The 25,942-nt window shown below is 58.7% G+C and overlaps 3 protein-coding genes across 3 annotated transcripts in view; 2 read left to right on the forward strand and 1 right to left on the reverse strand.

Moving 5' to 3' along the window:
• Psmd3 (proteasome 26S subunit, non-ATPase 3) overlaps positions 1–87 on the forward strand; it is a gene marked incomplete in the record, with an annotated part of 18,692 nt that extends 18,605 nt beyond the window's left edge. Inside the window, 1 exon segment of the mRNA XM_005394339.2 lies at positions 1–87.
• Positions 88–2,694: 2,607 nt separating this feature from the next.
• Positions 2,695–4,640, forward strand: Csf3 (colony stimulating factor 3 (granulocyte)). The gene is made up of 5 exons (XM_005394341.2): positions 2,695–2,818; positions 2,948–3,117; positions 3,323–3,430; positions 3,542–3,688; positions 3,853–4,640. Exons 1-5 carry the CDS (start codon positions 2,779–2,781, stop codon positions 4,015–4,017), a joined length of 630 nt encoding a protein of 209 aa, XP_005394398.1. The 5' UTR covers positions 2,695–2,778; the 3' UTR covers positions 4,018–4,640.
• A 594-nt stretch (positions 4,641–5,234) lies between these two features.
• Positions 5,235–25,942, reverse strand: part of Med24 (mediator complex subunit 24) — a gene marked incomplete at its 5' end in the record, with an annotated part of 21,318 nt that continues 610 nt past the window's right edge. Inside the window, 22 exon segments of the mRNA XM_013519195.1 lie at positions 5,235–5,582; positions 5,669–5,817; positions 6,178–6,258; positions 6,837–6,936; positions 7,351–7,441; positions 7,564–7,745; positions 7,838–8,102; positions 9,991–10,166; positions 10,589–10,688; positions 10,775–10,953; positions 11,219–11,301; positions 11,662–11,699; positions 12,165–12,307; positions 12,667–12,778; positions 14,041–14,127; positions 14,323–14,405; positions 14,768–14,815; positions 15,312–15,425; positions 15,520–15,670; positions 15,761–15,872; positions 17,016–17,248; positions 17,581–17,654. Coding sequence (XP_013374649.1) covers positions 5,466–5,582; positions 5,669–5,817; positions 6,178–6,258; positions 6,837–6,936; positions 7,351–7,441; positions 7,564–7,745; positions 7,838–8,102; positions 9,991–10,166; positions 10,589–10,688; positions 10,775–10,953; positions 11,219–11,301; positions 11,662–11,699; positions 12,165–12,307; positions 12,667–12,778; positions 14,041–14,127; positions 14,323–14,405; positions 14,768–14,815; positions 15,312–15,425; positions 15,520–15,670; positions 15,761–15,872; positions 17,016–17,248; positions 17,581–17,654 — 2,718 coding nt within the window.

Genomic DNA, 25,942 nt, shown 5'->3' on the forward strand with positions numbered 1-25,942 from the left:
CGGCGGAGCCCCGGAGCCGGCCTGTGTTGGGTGGAATGTTTTTTCACGCCTCAGTTAGGATTTTTAAACAATAAAGAGTTCTCCAAAGCCCCGTGCTCGCATCAGTTCCCCGCTCGCCGGTGGGCGAGGGCGGGGTCTCCTCGTCCTTGGGGCGCTCAGCCCGGCAGGCCCGCAGCCGGCTCCGAGGACGAACCGGACTTGCCGCGGGGGGGAGGCTGCCTGCGCCGCGCCCGAGGCCTCCGCCCGCCCGCGCACGTCCGGCGGGGAAGAGGAGCCCCGCGCCGCTGTGCGCAGGACCCCAGCGCGTTGGGGCTCCGCCCCCCAGTGTTCCGGGAGGCCGAAGGGCCCATCTGGCCGCCTGTTGACCGGCTCTTCCCACGCAGGGACGGGGCGCGGAGAGCAGCGAGCCAGGCTGTCGGACCTCGTGCCGCCCAGGGCGGAGCCTGGTGGGCTGCCAGGGGCCCGGCCCGCGGCCTCCCTCCTGCGGCCCTCCCTGGGCCTTGCTCCTCGTGCCGGGGACCCCAGCGCTGCGCCCAGCCCACTCCCAGGTGTCGGAATGGACAGGAGCGCTGGCGGCCTCCGCTCCCGTCCTGTTCCGCCTGGTGCTGGCTCCGGCAGCTTCGCCAGCCATCTGGAGTAACGCTTGTCCCTTGTCAAGGTGGAAATACGCATGTCCTGTGACCAAGAATTCTAGTCCTCCCCACGCCTGTAATCCCCGCACCGGGGTGGCTGAGGCAGGAGGATCGCTGTGAGTTCAAGGCCTAAACTGTGTAACAAGACGCTATCTCAAAAATGACAAAAAAAAAAAAAAAAAAAATTCTATTTCTCAGTGAAGCCTTTGGGGTTGGCCGAGCAAGCCTCTGGGTTGAGGCACTTACACCCTGAGTGAGGAATGGCTTCTATATTTTTAAATGGTTAAGGAAAAAAAATATTTTACAACATGCAAAAACATGACATTCAAATCCCAATGTCCACATATTCATTTATTCTGTGTGTGTGTGTGTGTGTGTGTGTGTTACTAGGATTGAACCCAGGGTCTTTGTGTTGAGCTACATCATTTTTTATTTTGTGACAGGGTCTTGCTAAGTCACTAAATTGCCCAGGCTGGGCTCAAACTTGCAGTCTTCCTGCCTCAGCCTCCAGAGTGCTGGGATTACGGTGCTGGGATTAGCGCCACCTTGCCGGGCTCACGTGCATATTTGTCGTAGCTGCTTTGGTGCGAAAAAGCCAGCCCTGGGCCAGCGCGAGTGAGCACTGCTTTCCGGAATCCGTGCCGCACGGGGTGCTGTGAATAGGGCTGAGGTCCGTTTGCGGGGAGTGGGGTCTTCTGTGGACACCTCACTGCCCGTGCGGGGGCCTCGGTCAGAGCCCACGGGGCTCCTGGAGCCGACAACTCCCCACACGGGAACAGATGATAGGGAGATCCAAAGGCTTTTGGTAACACTGATAGTAAATTAGTTTGCAAACTCGAAGAGGCCAGGTGTCAGGACAGGAACAGGTGACGTCGCTGCCACATTGGCCACCAGAGGGCGCGCCAGCCCCGGAGACGCCCACCCAGCCTTCAGCCTCTGCTCCCAGAGCGCCCTGTGGCTTAGACAGGGGCATGGTGGGCTAGTGAATTCAGAGCCGCAGCTGGCCACAGCCAGTCCCACCCGGCAGACCTGAGGCCCTCAGAACTCAGAACTGAGGCACAGCCCATGCTGAGGCACCAACTGTGCGCCCATGACCTTGGGCAGGGCCCTTCCCTCACAGGGCGGACTGGGCTCCAAGGCTGCTTCCGGTGCTAAGGCTACAGGCCTTCGGGGCATGTGGACCAGGCAGACTGCCCTTTCTATGCCCCGCCTGGTCCTCGTCGGGGCAGGGGACATCCCAGCTGGCGGCCTCTTCCCTGGGCCGGGGGAACATCATGTACCCGTCCCCAATCCCAGAGCCCCGGGGACTCTGCCGTAGTGTGCCAGGGCAAGTGTGCCAAGCTCATGTGCCAGGACGAGTGTGCCAGGAGGTGGAAGGGCAGGGTCAGGTGAGACAAGGCCCCGGAGGGTCTTGATTCACTCAGGACAGATATCCGGTTTCCTCTGGCCTCTGTCTAGATTCCGGGGGCTTAAGGGGTGAGTCATGGGGGGATGTTGGGGAGTTCCCAGCTAATCAGCCCGGGACAGGACGGCCTGGAAGGGGCCCCGTGCGGCTCCAAGTGTGGGACAGAAGAGCGGAGGTCCTGCCTCAGGGCCCTGGCCCACAGGAGGCCGAGCGCCCCCTGGGAGTTTCGGGGCCGGAGTCAGGGGACAATTAGCTTCTTCCTCACCCCTAGAATTTGACCTAGGGTGCAGGTGGCTTGGGAACCCCAAGAAGATGGGCAGAGGGGCTGCCCGGGGTGCCCCCTGGGGGAGGATGGAGGCAGCGTCTCCAGCCAGGACCTGTGACCAGCCTCGGCCTGCCTTGGGCCTCCAGGACTTCCCTGCTCTGCCTTGTTGGTTTCTGGTCAAACCCCCCAGGGCAGCTGAGCCCTGGGCGGGGCTGTCCTGGAGGAAGAGGGTTTGAGGGGGGCAGACGTCAAAGAAGGATCAGAGATTCCACAATTTCACAAAACTTTCGCAAACAGCTTTGTGTCCCAACCCCCCTGCATTGTCCTGGACACCAACAAATTTGCATAAATCCTGGGAAGTTATTACTAAGCCTTAGTAGCCCCAGGTAATTTCCTCCCGGGCTTCCATGGGTTCTGTATAAAGGTCCGCGAAGTGGGTCTGACAGCACACCGGCAGCCCAGCTCCCCGCAGCCCCATGGCCCGCGCTGCTGCCCAGAGCCCCGCCAGGATGATGGGTGAGTGCGGCCCCCTTCGCGCCAGGGTGGGGGCGCCGGGGCCCGGCCCCCGTGGGGCTCGGCCGCTCTGCCGTCTCCCGGAGGGACCTGGAGGGACCTGGTGGGAGCGGCCGTGTCTTCTGCTTTCAGCCCTGCTGCTGCTGCTGCTGAAGCACAGTGCGCTCTGGAGGGGACACGAGGCTGCGCCCCTGGACCCCGCCAGCCCCCCGTCCCTGCCCCTGCCCCGCAGCTTCGTGCTCAAGTGCCTGGAGCAGGCGCGGAGGGCCCAGGCTGAGGCTGTGGCCATGCAGGAGAAGCTGGTGAGCAGGGGGTGCGGGAGGTCACCAGCGAGGGGCATGGAGGACAGGACACAGGACACGTGGTGTGGAGGGAGCTGGGCAGGGACCCTGTGCTGGGTGCCAGGGGCGATGGAGGGGTGGAGGGTGGGGCTGAGGGGAGGACGGCCCGAGGACCTGGAGGGCGCTGGGTCCTGGCGAGTGACCTACCGCACCCTCCCACCCCCAGTGTGCCATGCACAAGCTGTGCCACCCCGAGGAGCTGGCACTGCTGGGCCATTCTCTGGGCATCCCGTGGGCTCACCTGAGGAGCTGCTCCAGCCAGGACCTGCAACTGGTGAGAGGCGGAGGGGGCAGGGCAGGGAGGGGGCTGCACCCCGTTCCTGCGATGAGAAGACGGGGTGCCTGCGCCAGCAGGGGCGCCTCACTGCCCTGCTCCTTCCCCCAGGCCAGCTGCCTGCGCCAGCTCCAGGCCGGGCTCCTCCTGTACCAGGGCCTCCTGCAGGCGCTGGCAGGAGTCTCCCCTGAGCTGTCCCCCACCGTGGACACACTGCAGCTGGATGTCGCTGACTTTGCCACCACCGTCTGGCAGCAGGTGAGCCCCTGGTGGGCGAGGCAGGTGGTCATACTGGAATGCCTGCCCCGCAGCCTGGCACCCAGGAAGCATGCTGGGTTCACTGGGGAGAGCCGACCTCCCTGCCAGGCCTCCCTGGCTGCTGGCCCGCGGAGTCGCCGCTGATCATGTTTTCCCCCCTACAGATGGAAGAACTGGGGGTGGCCCCGGCCACACAGCCTATGCAGGGCATCATGCCCACCTTCACTTCGGCCTTCCAGCGCCAGGCAGGAGGGGTGCTCGTGGCCTCGCACCTGCAGAGCTTCCTGGAGCTGGCCTACCGCACGCTGCGCTACCTCACAGGGCCCTGAGCGCAGCTCCCTGCCGGAATATTTATCTCTATTTAATATTTATGCTTATTTAACCCTCATATTTAAACCCAGGGAGGAGAAAATACAGCCCCAGACTCTGGGTGCTTCCCTCGGTCTTGGGTTCTTCTCCTGCCTGTAGCAGTGAGAGCTCAGTTCTCCCGTCCTGGTCCCAGACCGGGAGGAGATAGGTAAATACCAAGTATTTATTCCCGCGCCCAGCCCTCTCTGCGCGGGGCACCGGGGACCACCCCCGTCTGTGCCTTGCACCGGGCCCAGGCGCATCAGGAGGTCTCCCGCGTGGGAGATGACATCCCTGTTTAATATTTAAACAGCACTCTTCCCAGCTCCCCAGCTGGGTCCCTCCCCCGCCCCGCCCCACCCCAGGCACGAGGGCCTGGCGCAGGGACGGGAGGGCTCGCAGGCGGCCCTGGGATTCAGCTTTCTTTCTGTGGTTTCTGGTCGGGCCTGGACTCCAGCACCAGCGGGTGCCTGCCCCGGCACCCACTAAGGTGGGGTTCTCCAGGGCCTGGATGGGACTGGAAAGACGAGGGGTGCGAGGGAGCCCCACCCCACTTTCTCATTGTAACCAAGTTTGAGGACAATAAAGTTGATCGCTCCTGAGAGTCCTTTCTGCTCTTTGTGTGCAAGGGGGCGGGGGTTTCCTGGCTCCCCCACATTCCTTCCTGGTGCCTCCAGGCCAGGTGCTGGGAGAGGTGCACCCAGGCCCTACGCTTGCTTGGCTGGGCAGAGGGTGCCAAGTCTGTGCCCCGGGCGGGCCCATGTGCAGCTACAGGGCCCGAGCCTCCATAGGCGGCCCAGGGCCAACGGGACAAGAGGCCCTGTGCAGACGAGGCCGGGTCCCCTCTCGTGGCTCTGTTCCGCCTCTGCGGCCAATGTCCTCTGGAGGGGAAGGCTGTGGCCGTCAGAGGGGCCAGGGCCACACCTCGGGAGCCACATGCACCCAGCCAACCCGGCCCAGCCCCACCTGGCTCCTGGAACACAAGGCCAGGGCCCCGGCACGGTGACACACAGCAGGGCACCTTGTCCCAGCACAGCACCGCAGGGCAGGACAGAGGGCGGGGTCCACAGTGCCCCACCGGCCAGGTCTGCCCGGGAGGGGACAAGCAGCACCCGAGCCCTACCCTCCTCTCCCTCCTCACCCGGCCCGGCACACGGGGCCCCGGGGGACTCCGTCCAGGCCCAGACACCCACAGCACTTCCAGTCACTAAGGGGCCCGAGGGCCTTTATTTACAGGAGAGTCAGGTGACAAGGCCCCACAAGTGCACGCACCAGCGTCCACCTGTCCCTGGGGCAGGTCCCCTCCGGGAGCCCTTCCTGCCCCGGCAGGGGGAGGAGACTGCCGGCGCCTCGGGGAAGGCTGGCGGAGGAAGGCTCCGAGTCCTTCTGTGGCTCGAGCACCGACGCCCGTCCTTCACCGCCTGCGCGGTCAGAGGGCGGCGATGGCTTTGGCGGCCACCTGGCGGCCCAGGGGCAGGCTGAGGTCTGTGATGGCCAGCACCACCTTAGGGCTGCACATGGCCGACACCTTCACCAGTTCCGACACCTGCCACACGGCACAGGGGTCACGGGGGCCAGAGACAGGGTCCCCGCAGCCCCGGGCGCGCCCCGCCCCGCCCCGCCCGCGCTCACGGTGGTGAAGGGCATGAACTGCAGGATGCTGCCGCGGCTGCCCTGCTCCAGGCAGTCCACGCACTCCTCCATGAACCACTGCACGAACTGCGTGTGCGGGCCGGCCGTGCGCGAGCCCAGGATGGAGGCGATGAGCAGGAACAGGTTGGCTGTGCAGGGCAAGGGCGGGAAGGGCTGCGTGAGGGGCCCGGCTGGGGGCAGACTGGGGGCCGGGGGCACGCAAAGGAAAAGAAGCCCGGCGCGGGGGCATGTGCCTGTCATCCCAGCTCTCAGGAGGCTGAGGCGGGAGGATCGCCATGACTTAGTTCACGGCCAACCTGGGCTACGAAAATGAGGGCAAGGTCAGGCTAAACTAGATAGTGAGACTCTGTCTCAAAAACCAGGAAGAGGGAAAAACGAGCAGTGGCCCCCCAGCAGCCTGAAAAGGGAAAAGGCGAGGCGACCCACGCGGTAGAGGGGTCGGGGTAGGAGGAGCCCCTGGCCCCGAGGGACAGCAGGAGGGCACTCACCCAGGACCCGGTTCAGAGGGTCCCTCATGTTGACTGTGTGCAGCTGGGAGGCTGACAGGGAGCTGTTCACGGAGCGGTCAGCTGTGGGCGGGAGGGGACACGGCTCCCACCCGCTCTCCGCGAGGCCCGGTGAGGAGACCAGGGGCGGGAACTACACCCAGGACGCCGACCTCGGCGCCGCAGCGGAGGGAGCCAGGAACCCCTGCGCCCGTCCCACAGGGCAGCCGAGGGCGAGGGCGCTGGCTACGGCAGCCCAGCGCCATGGCCGCGCCGGGCCCCCGAGGGAGGAAACTGTGGCCGGGAGAGCTCCCAAAGGCCAGGGACGGGGCCGGCGGAAGTGGCAGGGGGAGCGGGCCTGCGCGGGCAGGCTGTCCTCGCGGGAAGGAAGCGAGAGCCCGGCTGCGGAGTCAGGGCGCGGCCACGCCGAGGCAGCCGCACTTGGGCACCTGGTCCCACCTCTGCGGGGGTGGAGTGCGGCGCCTGGGCGCAAGAACCTCAGCTCCTGGGGCTGGTGACGGCAGCCCCATCTCCCGGGTGGGCAGCAGGGCAGCTGCCAGCCCTCAGCCGACAAGGGAAGGCACACGGACAAGCCGGCCCGGGCAGAAGGGCCTGGCGGGGCACGGGGGTGCGGGCGGGGGACCCACAGACCACGTGCTCACTGGGACTCGACAGGATGCTGGCGTCGTCCTCGTTGGAGCTCAGCAGCCGCATGAGCTTCGACGGCTGCGTGTCGTCCAGGGGGAAGAGGCTGATGTAATCCTGCGGGTGGGGGGGTGCCAGCACCCAGCAGTCCCGGTGGGTGACCTCAGAGAGGACCAGGCTCAGCGGGCTTCTGTGGGTGCGGAGCTGGGGCCTTGCACGCATGGGGAAAGTGCTCTGCCACTGAGCCCCAGCCTTGTTTACTCTTTATACTTGCTAACATGCCCAGGCTGGCCTTGAGCTGGCAATCCTCCTGCCTCAGCCTCCCGAGTAGCTGTGTGTGCCACCGTGTCCGGCTAGAGCTCAGGTTAGGGTGAGGAAGCTCAGCTCCCCACAGCCTCCTGCTGCCATCACCAGGGGGCAGGGTCCCCTCCTCAGCCCTCCCACACTCCAGGAAGCACACGGACCCTCACCCTGAGATGCCCAGGGTCCCACACAGCCACCCCTCAGGCCCAGGCCAGCAGAGGCCCCCACCTCGATGTCTTCCCGGTGCCGCTTCTTCTGGCGAGAGGACGCCTGTCCCTTGTGGGAAGAGTAGGAGCTCAGGGCGCACCACACAGCCAGCCTGGCGGAGGGTCCGGGAAGCAGGGCGCATGGTTACGGGGCTCCACCCTACACGGATCCCCAAGGCCCAGCTCCGGACACAGCAGGAGGGGCAGGGTGTGGGGGCGGGGCGGAGACCCCTACTTGGCCAGCGCGGTGCCAGGGGGATCCATGAGGCTCTGCCACTTGGCGGAGTCGGTGAGCAGGCCCGGCACGATGTGGCCCAGCAGGACCAGGGTCACCTGCTGCATGTCCAGGCAGAAGATCGAGTAGAGCAGCTCCACCGCCCGCAGCGTGTGCTCTTTGCGCGTCTCCTTCAGTAGCTCCTGGCGGGCGGGTGGGGACGGGGCACTGAGGGGTGTGGGTGGGCAGCCAGGGGTCCCGGGTGTGGCCCATCCTGCCCACCGCCCGCCCGCACCTTTAGCAGGTTGTTGCAGAACCAGTAGACGCCGCCCATGTGCAGCAGGGTGTCGAAGATGTGGATGGAGCGGCTGTCCACCCAGCCCTTCTCCAGCACCTGGGCGAAGACGCCCGTCAGCACCTCCTTGATGGGGCGCTTGGGGGGCAGCAGGTTCCAGTAGGGCATGGTGTCCACGCCTGTGGACGGGAACTTGATCTGCGTGGCCGTCTGCTGCAGCACGTCTGCGCACATGTGCTCCAGGATGGAGTTCATGATCACCACCCTGCGGGCGGGCACGTGGGCGCGTCCTCTGAGCTTGGGTTACGGAAGTGCCCGGCCGACCCCACTCGGCAGCGGGGCAGCCCCACGGCCCCGCTCCGGGCAGGGCTGGCACCCGCTGGAGACCGCTGGCGAGGGGCTGGGCCTTCCCCGCCCTGGGCAGATCCAGTGGCAGATTCCCATCCCTGCTCCCGTTTCCCCTCCCCCAGGGCCGGGCCCCGCCAACACGGTGACAGCAAGAAATAAATCGCTCCCTGCCAGCGCCTACAGGGTCCCCGCCCAGCCTCGGCCTCTTGCCAGAGTAAACTGCGGCTTCCAGGAGAGGGCCCAAGGCTGCCCCGCAGGGCTCTTCCCGGCCTTGGGTGCTGGGCAAGCTCGCACAGCTGTGAGACGTCCAGGAACCCCCCTCTCCCGCGCCTGCTGGGTGTCCATCCTGACAGCTGCGGCAGCCACCCTGCACCTGCGCAGGGCCACGGGCTCTCACGGCCCCGCAGCCCTAGGACAGGGGTGCTCAGGAAGGGCGCGGGCAGGGCAAGGGTCCAGGACTCGGGGGTGAGGAAAGAAAGGAGAAGGGAGCAAGGGCCGGGTGCGTAAGGGCCTGCAATCCATCACTGAGGAAGCTGAGGCAGGGAGATCACTGCGAGTTCATAGGCTACGTAGTGGATTCAAGACCAGCCTGAACTACATGGTGAGACCCTGTCTCCAAAAACCAAAAAAATCAACCCAACAAAAAGAACTTAACAAAGGGAAAACAGATATGACCTTATAGCCCCTCCCTCACCTCTCCCACTTGAGCTGTTTCCCCCGAGAGCCACCTTGTGAGCTGTCACCCAACACACACTGGTGACACCCCGAGCGCAGAGCCCAAGGGTCCACACGGGCCCGCAGATAACGGCGGTGTGGCCCACCCACGCTCGCAAAGGAGTTCCTGTCACATGCTAGCACATGGCTGGGGTTTGAGGAAACTATGCTGAAATAACTTAGTCACGGAGACACAGATTGCCTAACTCCAGAGATCTGCGCAGAGTCCTGGGGACAGGAAGCAGAGGGGAAGTCATCAGGCGGGAGACGGGGAAGGAGCTCCACATGTGCCAGGCGGTGTGCGCGGTGAGAAGGCTCCGGGCGCTGTCTCCCTGGTCTGGATGACCCGACCCCTCCACCACTTTGGCATGATGGGAAGGGCAAATCTTCCCTTTTTTCCCTGCCCAAACGGGAAAACCCTCCAGGTATGGTGGCGCACACCTGTCATCCCAGCGCATAGGAGGCTGAGGCAGAGGATCATCGCAAGTTAGAGGCCAGCCTGGGCTATCTAGTGAGTTCAAGGCCAGCTTGGACTATAGAGCAAGAATCTATCTCAAACAAAACAAAACAGGGGCCGGGGCTATAGCTCAATGGCACAAGCGCCTGCCTGGCAAGCATAAGGTCTTGAGTTTGACTCCCAGTACCAAAAAAAAGTTAAAAAAAACCTGGAAAACCCCACACCGAGGAGGCCACAGGGCCGCTCCGTCAGCCTGAGAGCCCTCGAGGGGCAGTCACAGGACAGCAAGGCCTGTGAGAGTTGTGCGTGTGACAGACGGGGCCTATCCCAGGACAGGACCGGGCCGGGGCAGCTCAATCCCTCTGTCCCTCGCTGCACTGGTGGAACCTCGAGCCCTCTGAGGGCGGGAAGCAGTTTGCAGTCTGCCTTTCCGGAGGCAGGAGGATGGAAAGTTCAAGCCCAGCCTGCGCGACTCAGCCAGACTCTGTCTCAAGGTGGAAAAATAAAAGCCTGCTGGAGACAGAGCTCAGCATGAAGGCCCTGGGTTCAACCCCCAGCGCACTGCTGGGGTGGCCCAGGAATCCGGGTCCGGGACGCTGCTCATGACCCCGTGGGCGGCAGGGGCAGGGCTGACCTCTCATTGTAGAACTGCAGGGTGTTCTCGCTGTAGAGCGGCCCCGCCAGCTGGCGGATCATCTGCAGCGACTTCTCGCGCTCATCCAGGCCCAGCATCCGGACGTGGGCCACGAGCCAGGCCACGGCACACACGGCCAGGCTGCATACCTTTCCCTTGATGTTATCGGTGATCTTCTGCGGGGAGGGGGCCGGGTTACTCTCTCCCTTCCTGGCCCGCGTGTGCCCAGTGGGGTCTGGGCCGTGGGCCACCCCTCCACACCCAAAGTTTGATTTCCCAGAGCCCCCTGGGTGGGAGGAGAGGTTGACACTACGAGTCTCGGGAAGACCAGTTCCACAATCTGCGAATGCGGAGCCCTGGAGGGCGGGCCTCCCTGTTCTTTACTTTTGTGGGGATCTATTCATTTGAGACACGGTCTCCCTTATAGCTCAGGTGGCCCTGAAGTCACTATGGAGCCCAAGCTGCCCTGGAATTCCAGCAGTCCTCCCACCTCCACCTCCCAAGTGCTGGGAGGACAGGTGTGCACCACCGTGCCCAGGGGTGTCAAGGAACACAACACACTCCTACCCTGCGCTGCCCCTGGGGGCGATGACGCTACCTGGATGGACTCGAAGGCCAGCACCCCATTCTCCCAGGCGTTGAGGATCTCCAGAATGGCCGCTGAGATGCTCAGGCAGGCTTCGTGCCACTTCATCTGCCTGCGGGGTGGGTGGGGACATCACGGCAGGGCATGTGCAGGGGCGCAGGAGAGGCCTGGCCCTCCCCACCGCGGCCCACCACTGACACCAGCTTCATCTCCGAGGAATTGTTGAGCAGGGCCACCAGGGACTCCACTTTGGTGGAGTCGGGCCGGAAGCAGGGGTGGTCGGGGTTCAGGATCTTGCCCTCCTCCGGCATACAGGTCTGCATCCAGGTCTCAAAGAAGGGCACCTCCGCGCCTGAGCTACAATCGGACAGGATCACCTGCGTGGTGCGAAGGGTGCAGGGGGTGCTTTCGGCTGTGCAGGCCTGGGGCCAGCCAGATCCAGGGAGGCGGAGCGGAGCTCTGCTGCCACCTTGTGGCCAGTGTGGAGGTGGTACTGGCAGATGTGGCCGTCCCTGGGGCAACCACCAACTCTCAAGGGCGGGCACGGATGCTGAGCCCAGCAGAAGCAACCAGCCTGGGGCTTGTGGGGCTGTGGGCATCGTCTTCCCCGTGGCACCCCAAGGCCACCGCGCCCTGTCTCACCTCCGAGCCGTACGTCTGGGCCACGTGGCACAGCATGAGGAAGGAGATGTCAAAGAGCAGGGCCCGCACCGAGGCCGTTTTGGCTGTGGGAAGGGGACAGGGACCTCAGCAGGGGCAGCCGGGGTCGCCGGGCCGGGCCAGGTGGAGCGCGTCTGAGGAAGGTCAGGGGCCAGAGGGCTCCTTCAAAGCCCGAGGCTCAGAATCCTTTTCTTGAGTCTCAAGGAGAACATCATCCCTTCCCGGGGTCCACGGCTTCTAGAGCCTTGCCTCGCGCCGACACGCACAGGACACAGGGGACCGGCGGGAGGACAGAGCCCCTTCCACAGCGCTGGCCCCTCTCGGCTCCCAGAGCCTCAGTCCGTCAGGGCTGGGGAGACCCAGCACCCAGGGAGAGCCCAGGCCGCCCCCCAGTGCCGCAGGACTGCAGGCCCAGGCCAACTCACTGCTCTCTCCAGGGCCGTGCGTGGTGAACTCGTTCAAGCTGTGGAGGGGAAGGAGACGGCTGACGGCTGACGGCTAACGTACAGGAGGGCATGGGCGGGGTCCCTGCGGAAAGAGCTGCTTCTACCAGTCAGGGGTTCCTAAGGCCTAGAGAATGGCTCCCACAATGGAACCGTGTCCTGTATCTCAACTTCCAGGTCACCTGCCAGGCGTGCTGGCGGACACCTGTCATCCCAGCACTCAGGAAGTGGAGGCAAGAGGACTGCCATGAGCATATCCGCCTGGGCCACACCGAGAGCCCAAGGCCATGCTGCTCAGGCCTGCGCCCTGCCAGCATCTCCCGCCACCGCTGAAGTGGGAAGATCTCCCGGCGCACGGGGCTCGCGCAGCACACAGGCCTCGGGCAGGAGGCTTTGAGATGGCCCTGCCCTGGGGGAGAGCTGGCCGTGTGCCCGCCCCCACGGGCCTCGGCCTCCCTCCAGGCCCAGGGCCTGCCTGTCCTCACTTGATGAACTTCCGGGCGAAGGATTTCAGCTTTCCGGTGGCGGCAGCGGCAGCAAGCAGCAGGTCCAGGCTCTTCCCAGACAGCATGTGTCCCAGGACCCCCAGCAGCCCCTCCGGGGACTTGGAGTGGTCTGCGTCCATGGTCTGGGGACAGCACAGACGCCAACTCCTGCGGGCACCGCAGACCCCACCAGGCCGGCCACACCCTCTCCCCGTGGGTCTCCGTGCCCGGCACGTGCACTGGCAGCTTCGTCAACTCTCTGATTCCCTCGAATCCACCATGCCCTGTGGTCCATCGCTGCCAGCTGGGCTGTCACAGTCCCGTGGGCCCTAGGTCTGCAAGGGCCTCCCCAGCTTGGGACACAGCGAGGTCCGCCCGCAGGGGCAGCACCCTGGCCTCGCTCCCTCTGCCTCCAAAGCAAGGGTGCAGAGCAGCTGGCGGGCGAGGCCTGCGGTCGCCCTCCTTCGTCCGCACCAAGGCAGGAGGAAGGGGTGGCGCTCACCTTGAGGATGTTGGTGACGGTGGGCTCCGCCCGCAGGATGAGCCCGGGGTTGGGCTGGATGTTGGCATTTTCTGACGACTTCAGCTGCGGCGCCTGTTCCCGGTCCGCCTTGCTAGGGCCACACCCGGGTGGCCGTGAGAGGGGACAGAGGCAGGGCGATGCTGACACTCTAGCGCTCTAGTCCCCCGGAGCAGCAGGGACACAGGGCGGGAGGGGAACACACAGGAAGCTGGGGAGGTGGGGACACGGCTGGCTCTGCGGCTGAGCACTTGCCCATATGCATGGAGCCCTAGGTTCAAGCCCTGGGACCCCTGAAAATATGGAAATTAAAAGGAAGAACCTCCCAGCACTCGGGAGGCTGAGGCAGGAGGATCGTTGCAAGTTCGAGACCAGCCTGGGCTACAAAGTGAGCTCAAGGCCAGCCTGAACTGCACAAGGAGACCCTGTCTCAAAAAGATTTTAAAAAAATGAAGAACCTCTGGGGTTGCTGACCCTTATGAAAGGGCTTCAGTACAGCACTGCAATCCTTCCGCCTGCATCACCTCAGGCAGCGCACCTATTTTGAGCATTCCCTTAAGATTAAAGAGTAGGATTTTCTTCTTTGATCACAAGAAAGGGTGAATTAACTTAAAGAGCAACTGCCGGGCGTGGTGGTGCACACCTGCAATCCCAGCACTCGGGAGGCTGAGGCAGGAGGATTGTTGTGAGTTCAAGGCCAGCCTGGGCTACAAAGTGAGCTCAAGGCCAGCCTGAACTGCATAGCGAGACCGTGTCTCAAAAAGACAAAAAAAAAAAAAAAAAAATTAAAAAAAAAAAAAAAAAAAAAAAAAAAATTTAAAGAGCAACTAAGATGCAGCGCCTGCCTGGCAAATGTGAGGCCAAGTTCGATCCCTGGGGCAAAAAAAGAGGAAAAAAAAAAGCAACTAGGAGTAAATCTGGTCTGGCCAGGTGTGGTAGCGCATGCCTGTAATCCCAGCACTTGGGAGGCTGAGGCAGGAGGCTCACCATGAGTTTGAGCCCAGCCTGGGCTACAGCGAGTTCAAGGCCACCCTGAACATAGTGAGACCCTGTGTCAAAAAACAACTAAAAGCTGGGCTGGAGCTCTAGCTCCAAGGCACAGAACTTGCCTAGCATATGTGAAGTCTTGGGTTCAATTCCCCAACAGTTAAATTTTTTTTTTTTTTTAAACAAAAAAAAAAAAGAAAGAATACAAAAGTCTGATCTGATGAGGTCAGTGTCTTCTTTCAGCTGCTGTTCCCTGTAGCCCAGGACACGGTCCCAGGCACCTGCAACCCAGACTTCAGGGGGGAGCGGAGGGGCAGCGGACAGGCCGGCGTGAGGGGGCGGGGCCGGGCCGGCGGGGCGCTCACTCACCACTTGGCCGTGAGGTTAGCAAAGCTGGCCTCCGACAGCAGCCCCTGCTTGTTACACTCCTGGAGGAGGAAGCTGGTGCAGTCGCAGCTGCAGGGAAAGTGCGTGCAGGGGGGCAGCCTCACACTGGGGTCTGCCAGCCCCTTGCCAGCCCCTTGCTCCTGGGGTGCCCGCGGGGGTGCAGAGGGGCCGTGCACAGGGCAGCGACGGCAGCCCCCACGGCACAGAGGGCAGGGGATGGCCAGGCCCTTCCGGCGGTGCGCCAGGCGTCCCGCGTGTCCCTACTTGCATCGCTGGTCAGCTTTGTCCAGCAAGGGCGTGAGCTTCAGCAGGAACTCAAAGGCACAGTTCACGTCCTCGGTGAAGTCCTACAAGAGTCAGAGTCCCCTTGGGGCCCACGCAGGCAGTACACCGTCTGCACTCACAGGACGCCAGCTGGGCACGGGAGCGGCCCGAGGCTGGGGAGGCGCTCCAGTGATCCCTGCTCCCCAGGGGCCTCCCAGCCCTGTCATCAGGGCCAGCCCTGCCTGCTGGAGGGAGCAGCCTGAGCCACCTTCTGCCGGAGCTGGGTGTGTGTGCAAGGACGTGCGCGTAGGCCCCAGTGCACACACGCGCCTCCCGCCTCCTCCCAACAAGAGCACATGCGCCCGCTGCGCCTAAGGGACCCTTCCCTTGCCGTCCCTCAGGGCAGGAGCAGCCTCACCACCACACCCACCCTGCTCCCACTCACCCTGTCCCCATGAGAGTATTTCTTCAGCTTCACCAGCACCTGCGGGATCTAGAGAGGGAGAGCAAATAGGAGGAGCAGTTTCTTTTCTCTTCCCCGCCCGAGGGCCGCACCCCCTGCATTGGACACGGAGACCCCTCAGGCCCTGGCAGCGCTGTGCTCCTCGGCCATCAGAAGCCTGGGGTGGAGCAGGCGCGGTGGCACAGGCCTGCACTCCCAGCACTTGGGAGGCTGAGGCAGGAGGATCTCAGCAAGTCTGAGGTCAGCCTGGGCAAGCTTGTTGGCACCCAAGTGCTCAGTGCCCCTCAGCCTGCAGGACATGGGGACCTCTCACTTCTGTGGACGGGAACTGGTACAGCAAAAGTGAGCACCAGCTGCCAGGGGACCAGGGCCACCCCGCTGCCCCAGCTGCCCTGCTGAGGGGGCTGCACATGGCTTGGGATAGCAGGGGAACGAGCAATTGGAACCTGCGCATTGCAGGGGCCCCAGGTCAGCAGGGCGACATGGAGCGAAGGCCAGCGCGCCATCTCCTGACGGCCCCAGGCACCTTGAGGTAGGTGAACGCCGTCCACTTGAGCTCTTCGGTGCCCTCGGGAGACTCGATGAGCCCCACGAAGCAGGCCTTCCAGATCTCCAGCACGAACAGCGGGGTCGGGATGTGCTGTGGAGGCGGCAGGGTGAGCGAGGGGCGCCGGGCCCGCCCCTGCAGGCAGGGAGCCCCGGCCCAGCGGCAGCCTGGCGCCCTGGGGCCCCACCTGCATGCGCTTGACCATCATCAGCTGCTCCACCAGCGGCTGCGTCTCGCCCGTCAGGTTCATGGTGCCCTCCAGCAGGACCACGGCGTGCACCGTGGGGAAGCCTGTCTCGTGCAGCTGCTCCGAGCGCACAGACAGCATGCTGGGAATGCTGGAGACAGACCGCCCCGGTGGGCAGGGGTGAAGGTGGGTGGGGGGCAGGCGGCCACACCCCAGGACGCCTCCCCGGCCCCAGGGTTACCTCCTGATGAGCACACCACACTGCTCGGCCTGGCTGCGGAGCTGGGGGTTGCTGAGGTTGGCCAGGGTCTCCCCAAGCTTCAGGAGGCACTGCTCAATGGCCGTCCAGGAGGCTGCAGGGGAACACACGAAAGGTGACGAGGACCCAGGCGGTGGGGCGCCCCAGGCCGCTGAGCTGCAGAGGGCGGCGCCCTGAGGCGGATGTGGTCAGGTCTGGGGCAGCAGGTGTGATGCCAACCAGCGGACCAGCACGCACGGCAGGGCCCCCAAAGCCATGCGCAAGGGCCTGACCCCCGACCCTGGGCAAGCTGGCCTCCTAACCGCCACCTCATCCCGGCATGGCCGTCGCTGCTGTCTCTGCTGAGATGGCTCTTGGCCAAGCCAAGCCCCGAGATCTGTCCTGTTAGCACCGCCCCACCGCTCTAACCCACTCCGTCCCAGGGGCCGCACGCACGGTCTCCACAGCAAGTTGGCACCGAGTTATAAGGTGCTCCTGACAACCCCAGAGGGCCACAAGCTCAACAATGGCATCAGCCACCTCAGTGACCCCCATGGCACAGGCAGAAGAAGAAGGCAAGGTCTGAGGTTCATTAAAATTAAGTATTTTCCCCTTTCATAAAAGGGGAGGGAAGCCGGGCGTGGTGGCGCATGCCTGTAATCCCAGCACTTGGGAGGCTGAGGCAGGAGGATTGTTGCGAGTTCAAGACCAGCCTGGGCTACAAAGTGAGCTCAAGGCCAGCCTGAACTGCACAGCGAGACCCTGTCTCAAAAAGACCAAAAGAAAAACAAGCCTCATAAAAGGGGAGGGGAGGGGGCGGGGCTTGAAGGGTGGGTAGGGGAATGGGTAAAAAAGCAGCAAGTCCTATCATGTACAGGTGCAAATCTCTATGATGAATGTGATCATTATGCATATCTAAAATAAAATCTGATTGGAAAACAAAAAAAATTAAGTATTCAGCCGGGCATAGTGGCGCATGCCTGTAATCCCAGCACTCTGGGAGTTTGAGGCAGGTGGACTCAGGCTCTTTGCAGCCACCTGACGTGGGTCCCAGCACCAGGCTTGCTCCGTAAACACCTGCTGGCTGACTGGTGCAGGGCACCCGAGCCACCCCCGGGATGTGCGTGCGGCGTACAGGGAGAGACACACAGAAGCGGGAGACCTCCATCTCCGGGGTACAAGTGGGAGAGGAAGACGCGGCCCCCAGGCCTGGCAGGGGAAGCTGAGGGGGTGTGAGGGCGTGGGGACCGGGGCATACAGGCCTCCTCCAGCTTGGCGATGTGCAGCAGGGCGCGGTTCTTGGTGCTGCTGAGGGTCTTTTCCAGGCGCTGCAGGCACATGGCGAGCTGCTTCTCCGCGCTGGCCGGGGCGGTAGTCTCGGGGGCCTCCTGCAGCCGCTCCGCCGAGGCCGCCGTGCAGCGCAGCAGCCAGTGGAGGGCGCTGAGCAGGGCTCGGCACAGCCCCACGCACTCCTCCGCCTTGCCGTGGCAGCTGCAGGGTGGAGGGGCGAATCAGGCTGGGCTCGGGAGGCTGAGACCCCGCCCTTTTCAAGGCTCCCCAGAGCCCCAGGCTCCCGGCTCGGGAAGAGCTGCAAACCAGCCAAGTCCCGGGAAGACACCCAGCCTGGCGGCCACCCAGCAGACAAGGCTTCACGCAAGCTGCTCCCAGCACAGCCAGCACCTCATGCAAAGGGCAGGAGTGGAAAAGACGGGGCCAGGCAGGGCAGTGAGTGCGGGAAATGGGGGCCCGGGCCTCCTCCCTGTGCTGGGAGCTGCTTCTCTCCAGGAAGCGCACAGAAGGGTCCAGTCCTCGTCAGCCCGTACCTCAGCCGGTCACAAAACATGTCCATGATGTCCAGCAAGGCCTGGACACACAGGTCCCGGGAAAAGTCGTCAAACTATGGCGAGAACAAAGGAGAGGCCCCAGGGGCTCCCTCAGCCCGCAGTCTCCCACACGGGGTACGCGGGGCGCGCAGGACTCCTGCATCCCTCCTCCAACCTCGGGGCTCAGAGCCGCATCCTTGGGATCCTGGAAACGCTCCTACCTGCCAGCCCCACCTCCCCACAGAGAAAGCCAGCCTCAGAGCAGAGCAGGGTGCCTGTCCCCCGCCGGCACGGCTCTGTCTGTGCCCCCCCACTGCGCCCCATGCTCATACCTTGCTGATGGCCGTGAGGACGGAGGAGTAGGACACCATCTAGACGGAGAAGCAGGGGGAGGGTCAGGAGACTAATCCTCTACTTAGGAAGAGCAAACAGAGCAGCCCCGGCCCTCAAACCTTGACCAGCTCTTTCTAAGAGGCCACCCTGTCCCTTCAAGGGACACACAATGCCGGGCGTGGCGGCACACACCCGGGATCCCGGCACTCTGAGGCAGGATCAGTGCAAGTTCAAGGCTAGCCTGAACTACACAGTGAGAACGTAAAAAAAAAAAAAAGCTTGTGATCCCGCCCTGTGCTGTCCACCCCTGCCCGTCAGGCACACTGTGGACGACGTCCTCAGCATAAGCCCCCCGCAGACGGCTTAGGGGGTGCTCAGGCGCCTGCCCCACGCTCCCACGCTAAGAAAGCATGGGGGCTGCGCGTCTCCACTCCCAAGGCTTCTCCTCAGTGCAGGGACGGGACGCAGGGGCTGCGCGCCCTGCACACCCCAGCCCCATCCTGCGACTTGTCAGCAAGTGATCGAGGCCGCGCAGCTCCGCACGGACCACCCGCCTGCCATCCACGAAGCCTTGGCCCGCACCCCAGCACTGCCAAACGAGAAGGGGGACCTTGGTGTATGCGGCGCGGCACACTCGTCGCCCCAGCACACTGGTTGCTGGGCGGCTGCAGCGGGAGGATCGCTGGAGTTCACAAGTTTGAGACCAGCCGGGGTGACTCGGCGAGGCCCCTCTTACAGAACGGTGCATCCTGTGCACCAACTGGGGGAGGGCTGCAGCCTGACATGGGGTTTCGCCGCACGCACTCCTACTCACTCGAGAAGCCTCATCCTCGGGACCCGTCCCAAGCCTTCCCTGACTGGCCCCAAACTCCGCCCAAAGCCGAAAGCCTTCCTCTGTGCTTTCATTCAGTGACCCTCACAACCTTGCTGTTTGTAGAATGAATAAATAAAAACCTCCCCTTGGGTAAACCCCTCCTTGGGTTACCATTTCCCAAAGTAGCTTCCAAAATTGCACTGTCCAACAGGGAAGCCATCAGCCATACACTGCTGTGTAAGTTTATTTGTTTTTTGTTTTGTTTTGTTTCTCTTCTGGTACCAGGAATCGAACTCAAGACCTTGCGCTTGCCAGGCAGGCGCTGTGCTGCTCAGCTACATCCTCAGCCCCCTATTTCATTTTATTTAAACTTAACACAGCAGGGGCTGGGGGTTTAGCTCAGCGGCGCAGCACCTGCCTGGCAAGCGCAAGGTCATGAGTTTGATTCCTGGTACCGGAAAAAAAAACAAAAACCAAAATAAATAAATAAACAAATAAATAAATAAATGAAATGAAATAAAACAAAATCTGAACCAGGCACGGTGGTACAAACCTGTAATCCCAGCACCAAGGGAGGCTAAGCCAGGAGGATCACAATTTCAAATCCTGCCTGAGCAACTAACAATATCCTGCCTCAAAATTTAAAAAAAAATTTTTTTCAGAAAACGGGCTGGGGCCAGACATGGTGACACAAGCCTGTAATCACAGTGCTTGGGAAGCTGAGGCAGGAGAACTGCTACCAGTTCGACGCTAACTCTGCTCGAAGAGTAGAGAACTCCAAAGATTTGGGAAGAAAGCTTCCCTGGCCTCAGTGCCCTCAGTATGGTGAGTCTTCCTTCTCTGTACAAATTCTCCATCATCCGAACCCACTGCTCTCGGATGCGCAGAAGCACAGTGCGGGTGAGTGTGATTAGCACTCAGGACGCCCAGCGGGACACACTAAGCCACAGCCAGGTCAGGGGATCAGAGGGCTGGGTCCTGCCTGCGCACTGCCGGGGCAGAAGGGTCCAGCCGTGGCGAGTATTTATAACCCAAGTCCTCATAGCAAGAGTTTGGCGAAGAACCCACCCTCCCGAACGCAACCTGCAGGGGGAGCGGAACGCTGCCCTAAAAACCGGCCCCCTGTGCTGGGGGGTGGGGGCACTCTGTAGGTCCTGAGAGATGCTCTTGATCAAAATGATTTTACAGTCGTCCAATTTTGAATTACAGCCATTGTGTAAGTTTCGCTCACTGAAAAAAGCACCACAAGGAGACCTGAGCACACTTTCCCTGCCAGGTCAAGGGTTGGTCCCAGCAGGCGCAGACCGGACTCCAGGGCCCAGGGGCTCAGACCCTGGAGAGGGGCCCAGGGCGAGCCCCAAGAAGCCCTGAGGCTGAGCCTGTGGCCAAACTCGTGCCTGGCCCAGCCTGACCCTGCAGCTGCTACCTTGTCCCCTCCCTCTTCCCATCCCACACTCCGGCGATGCCTAAGTGGCCTCTCCAGGCCGGCACCTGGGCCAAAGAGCCTCTTGAGGGAAGGAAGAGTCAATTACTAAATCTGCATCGCACTTTACCGTCCAGACATTTATCTCTCTCTGCCTTCAGCTTCTCACCAGTGCTTACACATCTCAAGATTCTCTTTTTCTTCCGTTTATTTACCTTACAGTGCTGGGCATGGAATGAACCCAGGGCCTTTGCACTGGGCCGCATTTTTTTTATTACTGTTATTTTTAATTTATTGAAAACAGAAATTCAAAGTCTTTAGTTCTAGGACTACCGACATATAACCCATGAATATACTGGACAGGTTCAAAATGTCCACCTCTAGCTGGGTGTGGTGGCGCACGCCTGTAATCCCAGCATTCAGGGAGACTGAGGCAGGAGGATCATTGCGAGTTTGAGACCAGCCTGGGCTACAAAGTGAGCTCAAGGCCAGCCTGAACTGCAAGGTGAGACCCCGTCTCAAAAAGACAAAAAAAAAGTCCACCTCCCCCACTAAATGCTATAGCTTCCCCCATTCCTCGGCCCTGTCCCAGTGGTACTATCCAGAAGCCATGGGGAAGTCTATGGAGTACGTGTGTAGGACCCTTGCTCAGAGGGAAGTCACAGGCTTTGTGCCCCTTGTCACACTGACCCTAAATTCCTGTTGGGTATGTTATAAACAGAGAAGCCATTCTCCAGGCCGCCTGCTCTGAGCACACCCCTGCATTTTTATTTTGAGACAGGGTCTCACAAGGTTATCTATGTTGGGCTCCAACTGGTAATTCTGCCCCAGCCTCCCAAAGTGCTGGGACTTCAGGTCTGCATCACCCTGCCAGGCTGAAGGCTGAAGTTTCTTCTACTTTTAAAGTTTTTTGTTTTGTTTTGTTTTGTACCAGGAATTGAACTCAGGATCTTGCACTTGCCAGGCAGGCGCTGTGCCACTGAGCTCTATCCCCAGCTAGTTCTTCTATTTTTAAAAGAGCTTCCTGCTCACCCCACATTTTTACGTGGCAACTACCCTCCCCTGCTGCTCCTCCTCACAGCCCTGAGTTTAATTACGCTTGTCTCCACCTCCACCTCCACGGCTCCCCCGACCCACTCTCAGCCACTCCTACTGCCTCAGTCCCAAAAACACCCACACTTTTCTAAAACTGTCCACAAACCTTTGTTAAACACATTGGATCTCAGTTCTGATCTGACCCAGGCAGCACCCAACACCAAGAAATATCTTTAACCCTCTCCTCCCTTGCCTTCCCTTTTTTTTTTTAAGCAGTGTCTCTAACTCATAGAGATCCTCCTGTCTCAGCCTCCTGAGTGCTGAGATTACAGGCATGAGCCAACACACCCAGCTATCCCAGCTATTTTGTTTATTCTCACCTGAATTACTGCAACAGCCTATATCAGGAGCTGGGAAAAAGATAACTTGCAAAACAAACATGGCTTGCCATTTTTTTTTGTTAGTAAAGCTATATTAGAATCCAGATATGCGGTTTATTTGCCTATCGTGTTTATCTGCTTTCAAATCGTAATGACAGGATAGTGGCTACAGAGACTAGATAGCCTACAAGACTGAAAATATTTACTACTTGGTCTTTCACAGAAGGAGTAAAAAAAGCCAGACTAGCCCGGCATAGTGGTGCATGCCTGTAATCCCAGCACTCGTGAGGCTGAGGCAGGAAGATTGTTGCAAGTTCGAGGCCAGCCTGGGCTTCAAAGTGAACTCAAGGCCAGCGTGAACTACATAGCAAGACCCTGTCTCAAAAAGACCAAAATTAAAAAATTTTAAAAAAAAGCCAGACTAAACAGTCTCCCTGCCTCCTGTTCTAACTCCCTTGAATTCATTCATCAAACAGGGACAACCAGAATCTCCTAAAATTAACCTATAAATTCCCTAAATTCATTCACAAAATCCAGGAAATCTCAAAGTACAGTAAGGCTTTTAAAGTAACTTAGCAAGTTGATCCTAAAATGAGTCTGGAAAATGACATGCCTAAAAACCACTGAGAATTTCCCAGTCTTTCTTGTACGTATATATGTATGTCTGTCTGTATGTAGTGTTGGGGATTCAACCCAGGGACTTGAGCGTGCTAGGCAAGTACTGTGCCACTGAGCTTCCCCCAGCCCATCCAAGAAAATTTATTGTTTTGTTTTTTAAGACAGGTCTCACTATGTAGTCCAGGCTGTCTTGAGAACACAGCAATCCTCTTAGGAGGCTGAGGCCAGATGACTGGAGTTTAAGGTCAGCCTGGGCTACACAGAGTGACCTCAACAAAACCATACCCAGGAATGGTGGTGCGTTCTATAATTTCAGCACTCAGGAGGCTGAGGCAGGGGGATTGCCATGAGTTCAAGGCCGGCCTGGGCTACAGGTGAGTTCAATGCCAGCCGGAACTACAGAGTGAAACCCTGTCTCAAAAAAAAAAAAGACAAAGAATGGCCTATTCAATAAAGGTAGTTGAGCCAACTGTCCATCTATTTGGAAAAATAAATAAAAGTGAACCCCTCACACAAACTCTAAATGGATTAAACAAATTAAATTAATGCAAAAAATAAAGTCAAGGGCTGGCAGAAATTAGAGACTCTATTTATACCCTTAGGGTAGACAAGTCCCTAAGCAACATAAAAGCCATATTGCAAAAAGAGGTTAAAGGTTTAGCTGGGTGTGGTACACACCTGTAAGCCTGTAATCCCACCACTCAGGAGGCTGAGGCAGGAGGATCATTGTGAGTTCGAGGCCAGCCTGGGCTACAAGGTGAGCTCAAGGCCAGCCTGAACTGCCTGAACCCTGTCTCAAAAAGACAAAAACAGCCTGAACTACACAATGAGACTCTCAGAAAAGAGGTCTGGGAAGTCAGAATTATTGTCAGTATGCTCCTCAGATGTCATGTGCCTGCTCACTCTCGTTCTCTCAGTGTACGGCGGGGTGTCCCGGCGGCTCCCCAGTGTGTATGGATGTTGTATAATTGTCAAGAACGGGAGCATCTGTACAACTCAGTTTTGTTTTTCAAAATTTTCCAAATGTCCACTTTGTGATTTTGCAAAAGCCATTCATGACCAGAAGATATATTCAAAGCGCAACCAAGAGATATTTCCCAAATGTCAACTTTGTGATTTTGCAAAAGTCATTCACGACCAAAAGATATATTCAAAGTGCAACAAAGAGGAGCCAGGGATGCAGCTCAGCAGCACAAGCACCTGCCTGGCAAGCTCAAGGTCCTGAGTTTGATTCCTGGTACCAAAAACAACAACAAAACGAAGTGCAGCAAAGAGATCGTTGGATTTTAATGTAACAAAGTATAAAATGTTCGTTGATTGGATTTTAGGAAAAATTTTAGCATAGTATTGAAGAAGAATATTCATTATCTGAAAGCTTATTAAGCTGGGCGTGGTGGCGCACCCCTGTAATCCCAGCACTCGGGAGGCTGAGGCAGGAGGATTATTGCGAGTTCGAGGCCAGCCTGGGCTACAAAGTGAGCTCAAGGCCAGCCTGAACTGCATAGCGAGACCCTGTCTCAAAAAGACAAAAAAAAAAAAAAAAGAAAGCTTATTAAATCATTTCTGCGGGAGCTGAGGATTTAGTTCAGCGACACAACGCCTGACTGGCAAGTGCAAGGTCATCAGTTCAATTCCCGGTACCAGAAAAAAACCAAACCAAAACAAAAAAATAAATAAATAAATCATTTCTGCCCTTTCAAGTTAAACAGCTGATATGGAAGGCCATATTTTCCTCATATTCTTCAAGCAAAACAGCCTACTGCAACAATTGAGTCCATAAGGACATATGAGAATTCAGTGCCTCCTATAAAGCCACACGGTAAAGATTTGCAAAGTGTAACACAATGCCATTTTCCTAGAATGTTTTGTTTTGGAAAATATGGCTATTTTTCACTTAATGTTACTTATGTTAACACATAATAAGGTTTTTGTTTGTTTACATAAGAACATCTTTTTGTTTGTTTGTTTGTTTGTTTGTTTTCCAGTACCAAGAATCAAACTCACGACTTTGTGCTTGCCAGGCAGGCGCTGTGCCGCTGAGCTAAATCCCCACAAGAACATTTTTTAAAATAACTTTTAGGTGAATTTATAAATTTTTTTAAATATTTGTTTTCTTTTTTTCTTTTTTTTTTTTTTTTTTTGGTACTGTGAATCAAACTCAGGACCTTGTGCTTGCCAGGCAGGTACTTATGCCACTGAGCTATATTCTCAGCCCTTTTTTAATATTTCTTAATTTGTTTTAATTTCTAAAATGGCCCCATGGGCCAGGGATCAAGCTCAGTGGCATAAGTGCCTGCCTGGCGAGCACAAGATCCTGAATTCAATTCCCAGTACCAAAAAAAATAAAAATAAAATAAAATGGCCCCGGGGTGGTGGTGATGAATGCCTGTAATCCCAGCACTCAGGAAGCTGAGGCAGGAGAGGCACAAGTTTGAGACCATCCTATCCCCCTAAAAAGACTCTATCTCCAAAGGAAAAAAAAAAAAAGGAAGAAAGAAATTAAAAGTTGAAAGAGAGGGGGCTGGGGATTTAGCTCAGTGGCACAGCGCCTGCCTGGTAAGCGTGAGGTCGTAAGTTCAATTCCCAGTACCAGAAAAAAAAAAGTTGAAAGAGATTTTCACTAGGTGTGATGGTACACACCTACAATCCTGGCACTTGGGAGACTGAGGCAGGAGGACTTTGTGCGTTTGAGGCCAGCACAGGCTACTTAGTAAGTTCAAGGCCATCCTGTACTATATAGTGAGATCCTGTCTCAAAAATAAATAGATAAATAAATAAAAGAGGATCCTCCAAGCCAAAATTTCTTCATTTTTTAAATATCATATGGCTGCTGCCTCCCAGCTTTTGTATGTTTTGGCTAGTTCTACTCAACATTCAGGTCCTGGTTTAAACATCACTTCTTCTAGAAAGCCTTTGCTGATTGGTCAAACCAGATTAGGTGCCCCTTCCACACACTCCCAAGGAACTTATACTAGGTCCTAAACTTTATCATAAACTCATTCTGTGACTGATTATTGAGACACCTGTATTACCCAAGACATTCCTTGTGCTGGGATCAGCTCGTGCTCTGTTATATCCCTAGGATCTACCACTGTCTCATACACACCGGTGCCGGTACATAGTTATGGTTAGAGTAAGTGAATGTAATATCCATTGAAACAAATTAAGTATTCTTATCTTACAAGAAAATTCAAACTCGGGGTGTAAGCCTGTGATCCCAGCACTCAGAAGGCTGAGGCAGGAGGATCACCACAAGTTTCAGGTCAGCTTGGGCTACATAGAGAGTTCCAGCCTGGTCTGAACTACAGAGCAAGACCCAGCCTCAAAAAATAAAATGAGCAGGGCACGGTGGCACACACCTGTCATCCCAGCACTTGGAAGGCTAATGCAGGAGAACTGCGGCAAGTCTGAGGCCCATCTGAGCTAACAGTGAATTCAAGGCCAGGCTGGACTACAAAGAGAGGCCAGAAAGGAAGAAAGAAGGGAGGGGCAAGGGAGAGGCACAGGAGGGAAGGGGAGGGGAGGGAAACTGAAACTCAGAGGTGATCTGTTTAAACAAATTCACCTACTCAGCGGCACAGCGCCTGCCTGGCAAGCGCAAGGTCGTGAGTTCGATTCCCAGTACTGGAAAAAAAAAAAACCAAAAAAAAAAAAAAAAAAAAAACGACCAAAAAATAAATAAATAAATAAACAAATTCACCTAGAATGCGTGAGCGAACAAACGATTCAAAGAGTTTACCTCCCAAACCCTTGCTCCTA

The sequence above is a fragment of the Chinchilla lanigera genome, unplaced genomic scaffold (genome assembly GCF_000276665.1).
Source record: "Chinchilla lanigera isolate Chin_1 unplaced genomic scaffold, ChiLan1.0 scaffold00050, whole genome shotgun sequence".
In the NCBI taxonomy this organism is placed as follows: Eukaryota; Metazoa; Chordata; class Mammalia; order Rodentia; family Chinchillidae; genus Chinchilla; species Chinchilla lanigera.

Excerpts from the sequence above, each read along its gene's own strand:
- Csf3 (XM_005394341.2), top strand. The coding sequence starts at position 2,779 with ATGGCCCGCGCTGCTGCCCAGAGCCCCGCCAGGATGATGG. Across the intron at positions 2,819-2,947 it reads GAGCCCCGCCAGGATGATGG|CCCTGCTGCTGCTGCTGCTG; the intron begins GTGAGTGCGGCC and ends TTCTGCTTTCAG. Across the intron at positions 3,118-3,322 it reads TGGCCATGCAGGAGAAGCTG|TGTGCCATGCACAAGCTGTG; the intron begins GTGAGCAGGGGG and ends TCCCACCCCCAG.